General features: G+C 44.7%; 1 protein-coding gene across 1 annotated transcript in view; it reads left to right on the top strand.

Moving 5' to 3' along the window:
• Nucleotides 1–5536: 5536 nt before the first annotated feature.
• The window catches only part of ME1 (malic enzyme 1), a 130688-nt gene continuing 128606 nt past the window's right edge, over nucleotides 5537–7618 (top strand). Inside the window, exon 1 of the mRNA XM_044421680.1 lies at nucleotides 5537–5765. Coding sequence (XP_044277615.1) covers nucleotides 5652–5765 — 114 coding nt within the window. The 5' untranslated portion in view covers nucleotides 5537–5651. The remainder of the gene's footprint in view (nucleotides 5766–7618) is intronic.

Below are 7618 nucleotides of genomic sequence, written 5' to 3'. Positions count from 1 at the left end.
GAATTGTTACTGGTACTTATTATTCATTATTTCTGTGCTGTCCAATAGTCTCTGAACAGTTAAAAAGAGTTATTGGATTGTATCCAAATTTAATCTTCCTTGGAATTGACTTACTGAAAGAAATAGGGCCTAAATTAGTGAAAAGTTCCATTAATTTCAATAGGTCCACTCTAAGTATGGGTACATTTAGTTCTAACATTTAGAGAGAACAGTTGTACAGATAAGTACATATACACTTATTATAAAAGGCATACTTTTCCTAAATACAAATTAGTCAAATAGACAAGGTTCAAATTTGTACCCTTGCAGAGCTTTGTTTTGGTGTTATGTTTAGGTGACTTCCCAGAATGCATTGATCTCTTACACAATTAAGAGAGACCCAGTACACCTTCCATTCTACAGGAAACCAGCTCCATAGTAATATCAAATTATGCAATGCTGTGCAGCCACCTGTTAACAGTTACTCCCCTTGGGAAGATAAGCATTTATTGCTATTATAGTATATAAAACAATAGACATTGTGAGCTTAATAGTGTAGGTGCCAATTCTCCAAACAAAACCTATGCAGGCAAATACCTAGACCTATTAGAAGCTTAGCAGATTACTGAAGTGGCAACTCGTAAGAGCAGCACCCTGGCCTTTACAATCCATGCATGCAGGAGTGGGGTAATATGGTCAAAAACATAGTCATTAATTTTTTTAAAAAACCCTTTGCCTTTATTATACTTGAAGGTTAAAGTCTATACAATGTGCTGAGGCATATGAGCAACAACATGCAGCGACCTGAGGAGGTCAGCTACCTTTGATTTCTGCGACTCGAAGGATAAGGCACCTCTTTGCTGCTGAGACTGGAGGCAACAGTCCAGGGTCCAAGATACAGTGAGCTATTGCAGCTGATTTCATAACAGTACTTCCAGTTCCAGCTGCCTGCTGTTGCCTTATTTCCCTCATTCTAGAATAGCCTTCTCCAATCTGGTGCCCTCCAGAAGTGTTGGAGCACAGCTTTCAGAAACCTCTCTACCAGCTGGAGGATTTAGAACACCTGATTGGGAAAGCTTTTGTTAAAAATTCAAACAAAATTCCTGCTTCTCTCACTGAACAGGTAGCAACAACCATGGCCACTGCCACTGGCCCTGTGTGGGCTTGAAGATGCTATCTGCCTTGCTTGCAAAAGTACCACTCTTACCGGGCCATGGGGGAAGCATTCCTAGGCTTCTCAGCTATTGCTGCATTGTTGAAAGGCACTTAATTCTCTTAAGGAAACTATGTAATATCATGTAAGACATTTTATTATAAATATAAAATTCCACAGAGGAAATGCTCAGTCCATCAATATTGTTTTTTGTAGTGATGCCAATTTGCAAGATTAGCAATTAAACCACTTCATCCCGAAGTTACACTGAAATACAATCATTGTACTATAGCCTTCCCCAACCTGGTACCCTCCTGTTAATCTCCCTCCAACTCCCAGCATTCTTGAACATTAGTCACACTGGCTTTGACTGATGGAGTTCAAGTTCAAAATGTCTGGAGGGCACCAAGTTGGGGAAGGCTGCCATACAGTTATGAAAGTTCAGAATAATTAGAAGCATCGATACAGGCTACACAATGTGTTAAGAATCAGTATGATCTACATTAAGGGTGTGAACAAAATCCAGGTAGTAATTATGAACTAGATTGCTCAATCTCAAGTACATAGTGAAAAAAATCTTAATTAGTCTTAATGTAGAAAGCATGCTGGATCTAGTCCATCTAGTCCAGCAGTCTGTTCACACAGTGACCAAACAGTAGCCATAGGAAATCCACAAGAAACTACAGCACCCTCCCACCCATGCTGTCCAGGAATTAATTTGTATATCGACACACTGTCAGTATACAGCCATCAAGACTAGCAGACCTTGGTAGCATTGTCCTGCATGGATTTGTCTCTCCTTTAAGGCTGTCCAAATTCATGGCCATCACTATATATTTTAGAAGTCAGACATTAGTGGTGTGAGATATACTTCCTTTGATCTGTTCTGAATTCTCCACCAATCAGCTTCTAGTATAATGAGAAGGGATACAATATTTCCCTATCCACTTTTTCCACACCATGCATAATTTTGTAGATTTCAGTCATGTCTCCCTTTACTCACGCTTTTTCTAAGCTAAAGTGTTTTATACTGCTATGTTTACAGACTAATCATATGCAAGTAAATTACAGTGACTTAGGTTAAGTTACTTGGGCTGTAATTAACACACAAGAACTTACTTTCAAATAAACAGGGCTAGACTCACTGCTAAGTGGTTTTTTAAATTTAAATGCCACACTCTTTTACTGGAGGTGGTGCAGAAAAAAAATAATTACTCCAAAGCAAGCATGCCTAAAATTGTAGTCCGAACCATAAACAAGTTTCAGAAGAAATTACTGTAAGTTACATATGCATAAAGTTATAGACCACACGGAAATGTAGATAATCAGGAGCCCTGAAGAGGGGGGAAATGGGGGTCAGAATAAACAAGAGGAAAAGTGAATCAAGGACACATCGGCTGCAAATAAATGGAGGATCCTGAGTATTAGCATCTCAAGCACACTGAAGTCTCATTGCCTTGACAGTGTTTAATATGAGGATTGCCAACAACTTCTTCTGGTACCAGTTCCACTCAGGTAACATTAACAATTGCATGACATGATAAAATAAGCAACACTTTTTTGTCATGGAAGCAGAAAGTGATAGGATGAAAGCTTCACCTTATTTTCTGAGTTTCAGGTAATTATTACAAGATATAGAAGCAGGTCCAGTAAGATGTTGATGGATCTTTTTCTCTTTTTAACTGTATTGAATGTCAACAGCACAAGCCTGATCTGAAAAAGTCTGTTATGTTATGCCTATGTAAGGAATTGGTTCATTACCTTTGATAAAAAATAAGTGAAGAATAGAAAACTAAATGCAATGGACTGAAAAAGGCAGGTGCATGTACTATGCCCTAGTTGTAATCTCCCCATCCCCTTCAATAAACTATACATGGTATGCCTTAAAAGCCATATATAGATAATGCCCTTGAACCTAATCTGCTGCAAGCATACCACCACACTCAGCAATTCTGAATTAGTCTGCCAGTGTAACCTTTTAGGTAATGTCAAATGAGAAGCACAGTAGAAGTAGTGTCATATTATGAAATGCTTTTGTCAAAAACCACAGAGAAAGAGCGAGAGAGCGAGTGCGCTGTTTCTTTGTGAATGCTGAAGGAGCCTTACTATAGGATTCTGTTCCATGTTTAAAATGGACCTGCTCCTCTGTCATTTCTTTGCTAGTACATGAAGATCATTTTATTCTACGTTATTCTAATTATACAGTCTCAGTTCCTGAGTGGCCAGGTGTCCTATTTGTCAGAGTGTACTCCTTTGTTTGAAGGGTTCTGAAAGAGGTGCGCGGGCAACTTCTATTGAAGATTGTCCAATTGGTTGAAAGTCAAAGAAACCCAAGCAGACGTCAATTGCAGCACCCCAAAAGTAATTGGCCAGAGGAAGGCCCCAAGAATAGTTGGCCACAGGGAGGCCACATAGTAAAAACACCAGTTATGCTGTCCTAGAAGAGAGGGGGGATAAGAACAAAATGAACTTTGTGTAACCCACAGCTAACAAACTAGTCTGACCTCAAACACAGTAATCAAAGGGACAGTGGAAACTGGGTATAGCAGCCATGAAAGTTGTAAATGTGCAGGGAGTAAGAACATGGCAAGCCTGTGTGAATCTCGAGCAGATAAGAAATCGACATGAGAAATGTCTGGTCCTTGACAGAAGAAAAGATTCTTTGAAGCTAATAGCAGTGGGGTGTGTGGCTACATTGATATATTGATGCATTAGATGTGTATTAGGTGACCTGATTGCTTACTTAGGGTATAAAATGCATGTACCGGGGTGTAACTTTCAAGACACTGCTTTGGGCTGAACATCCCATTTTGTCTCCCTTTATTCTATGTTGTTGCTAGTCGCAAAGTCGTGCCCCACCCATCGGGACCCCATGGACAACATTCTTCCAGGCCCTCCTGTCCTCCACCATCTCCCAGAGTCCACTTAAGCTCACGCTCCATCCAGCCATCTCATCCTCTGCCATCCCCTTCTTTTGCCATCAATTGTTCCCAGCATTAGGCTCTTCTCCAGGGAGTCCTTCCTTCTCATAAGATGGCCAGAGTATTTGAGTTTCATCTTCAGTATCTGGCCTTCTAAAGAGCAATCAGGGTTGATCTCCTCTAGGACTGACTGGTTTGATCTCCTTGCAGTCCAAGGGACTTGCAGGAGTCTCCTCCAGCACCACAATTCAAAGGCCTCAATCCTTTGGCACTCAGCCTTCCTTATGGTCCAACTTTCACAGCCATACATTGCATCTGGGAAAATCATAGCCTTAACTATACCCACTTTTGTTGGCAGGGTGATGTCAGGGCCGTCTTAACACATGGGCACTTACCTGTGGACCCCATATTAATCTGTGTATGTTAACCCTTGGAAAATTGGAAAACTTCCAAAATAACAGTAGTTGTAGTTGTCGTAGGGGCCCCAGTACACTGCTTTGCCCGGGACCCATAATGCTGTTAAGACAACCTTGGGTGATGTCGCTGCTTTTTAGTATGCTGTCTAGAATTACCATAGCTTTCCTCCCCAGGAGCATGCGTCTTTTAATTTCTTGGCTGCAGTCCCCGTCTGTGGTAATCTTGGAGCCCAGGAAAATAAAATCTGTCACTACCTTCATTTCTTCCCCATCTATTTGCCAGGAAGTGGGAGGACTGGATGCCATGATCTTGGTTTTCTTATTGAGTTTCAAGCCAACTTTTGCGCTCTCCTCCTTCATAAATAAAGCTGGTTTTGGCTCTAAGTCTCATCTCAGGCTCCTTTTGACTCGGGTCTGGGGTCAACCTGGGTTTGCCCTAGCTGTTGACTGGCTGAATTTGGTAACAGAGGGAATTGTGGCAGCACTGAACATGCCCACCAGTAATTAGCACCTGGTCCTAGTCTTCCTCACTCAGATGAGAGATTTATTGAATTTCTACCTGAATTATATGAAATCGCCAAACCAGTGTGGTGTAGACTTTAAGAGTGCAGGTCTAGATCTCAAGTGATCTAGGTTCTCATCCCCGCTTGGGCAAGTGAGTGACTTTGGGCCAGTCACATACTCTCAGCCCAACCTACTTCACTGGGTTGTGGTTGCGGGAATAAGACTGAGCGCAGGATACAAATGATTTAAGCCACTTTGAGTTCAGTGTAAGAAAAGCGGGATATAAATCTTACTAAAAATCAAGAAAATCTTTTTGCAAATATGCACCTCTGCATTCTCCTACATATGCCAACTGCATGGCAGTTGGCATCTTCCTCGGCCGTCTGTGGTACTAGCCCAGCGCGAGGAGCTCCTGGGCCCCCCCTCCCCCGCGGCGCTTCTCCGTCCAGAATGACTCAGCGGTGCTCGTGCCCGGCTGACCCTCGCCAGGAGGCGGCTTGTCCGGGCGCCTCTCCTCCCGCCTCCCTCCCTCTCGCCTTCCTCCCAAGAGGCGGCCGCAGCCAGAGCCCGCCGCTGCCGCTCGCTGCCGCCCGCGCCAAACACCAACAGGCGTCGCCAACCGACGCGCGCGAGCCCGCAACCGGCCTGTCCCCCTCGCGCCGCTGAGCCGCCCCGCCGATGGACGCCGCCCCCGCCAGCGGCCTCCCACACGGGGGCAGCCCCCCGCGCGCGCCCCCCGTGTGGACCCTGAAGAGGGGCTGCGACGTGCTGCGCGACCCAACCCTCAACAAGGTGAGCGCAGGCGGCGGCGAGTCCGCTTGGACGGGAAGCGCGGGGAGCTCGACGGCTCCGGCCGTCGGCTTGGCGGGTGGGCTGGAGCGTGCTTCCCGCCTCGCACCCTGAAGGGGGCTTCCCTGCCGGGGAGCGAAGGCGCCCGGCGCCCGGCTCGCTGTGACGGGCTTCCTTGGAGCGGCAACTCAGCCCGGCGGAGGCGCTTTCCCCAGCCGGGTGGCATTTTCTGCCTTGGCTCCGCCCCGCCTGCTGAGCCTTCTGTCAGCCGAAAGGGGAAACAACCAGCCTCTCGCCTGCCGAAGCGCATGTACGCTCCGCGCCTCCTTCGGGCAATTTCAGCCCGGCTGCTTCGTTGTTGCTGGAAAGGCCAAAACAACAACAACCCTCCCCGCCAGTCAACAAGCCTCCTTTGCCCCGTAACTCCTCCGCTGAAGCTGCCAGCTGGCTGTCCTGTGGTGGTTCGTGTGGGCTGTATCCCACTGTATCTCACATGCTGGTTCTACTTAGAGTAGACCCAGTGAAATGAAATGAGGCTTAATTGCATTATCGTTAGATGCAGCACACTCCGTGAAACGTGAGCACACAGAGATACACTTACAGTGAAATCCTATACACGTCTGCTTAGTAGCAAGCCCACCCCCCTTGAGTTCCGTGGGGCTTCGTCCTAGGTAAGTAAGTGCAGGATTGCACCCTCATAGCCAAACTTGAGTACAGTGGCCAGCTGCTCGGACAGAAGTCCAGCCAGGGCTTTAACAGCACCCTGTTGGGCAGGTAAAAACAGGTAGGAATTGGTATCTGCGGAGTAAACTACTGCTAGGCAGCGAACAGTTCAAACGTGTAACTTCAAGAGAGAAGGTGCTCATCAGCAACCCTTACCAGCCGGATTCTTAGTGCTGCTGACTGCAACATAATCTTATGGGAGCAACAGCCGGCTCTGATCAGCCCTTGTTCTTGGCAACACAATGGAACTTGTGTACATCTCCCATGGGCAAAGGTTGCTGCCACCTTTCCAGTGCTAGGGCATGCTATGGTGCTCTGTACTTGTTAGTTCTGTACTATTTCTTTCTCTTAAATCCCTTTCTCTGCAGAGATTTTTTCTTTGTGAATTGTGAAGAGAGCTTCTGTTATAGGGCAGTATAGAAATGAAAGAAACTATTTCCCTCCAGGCAACATCCCCCACAGTATTCTCAGCTTTACTAGCCTGTTAGATACAGATGGTTTTGCTTGGTGGGTAGGGTTCCAAACAGAACAAAATATCAAAGGAAGTATATAAAAGATACATGGCAATGGAAGCGTGTGGTAAATATTTGTGTATAGTGTACATACATTGTAGCATATTGTGTAACTTCACTATATCATGTGGGACTAATACTTCCTGTAATTTTGATACTGAAACTGAGGCAATTAATCTTATGATTGCAATAAGGCATTTAGATCATTCATCATATAGGGTTTTATTGCCCAGGAAAAATACACAATGAACTGTTAGAATATGATAAAGGAAGAAGAGAATTTTTTACAAATTCTATGCTCTCCTTTGCACAGTATTTATTAGCTTATCATGGTGAGAAATAAGTGTAGGTATAATGTTACACATATTTATTCAACAGTAAATCCCTCTGTGTTCATTGACATATACTACCAGGTAAGTGTCTACTGGGTTACAGCCTGGATGGTACCAAGCTAGAAGGATGAACTGCATGACCTTATGAACTAGAAGAGCACAGATTAAAGTTAATAGTAGTTGGAGCTACTCATGTCAACAGTTTCATTGTTCTGTAAATTCAGAGAGTATTACTCAGTGTTGTTCCTCATATGTTAGCTTGTTAGAGAAAATAGAACAAATGGATTGT

Source organism: Varanus komodoensis, unplaced genomic scaffold, assembly GCF_004798865.1.
Source record: "Varanus komodoensis strain SLA01 unplaced genomic scaffold, ASM479886v1 scaffold12, whole genome shotgun sequence".
NCBI classification, from domain to species: Eukaryota; Metazoa; Chordata; class Lepidosauria; order Squamata; family Varanidae; genus Varanus; species Varanus komodoensis.
This window is presented reverse-complemented; position numbering and strand designations above follow the sequence as displayed.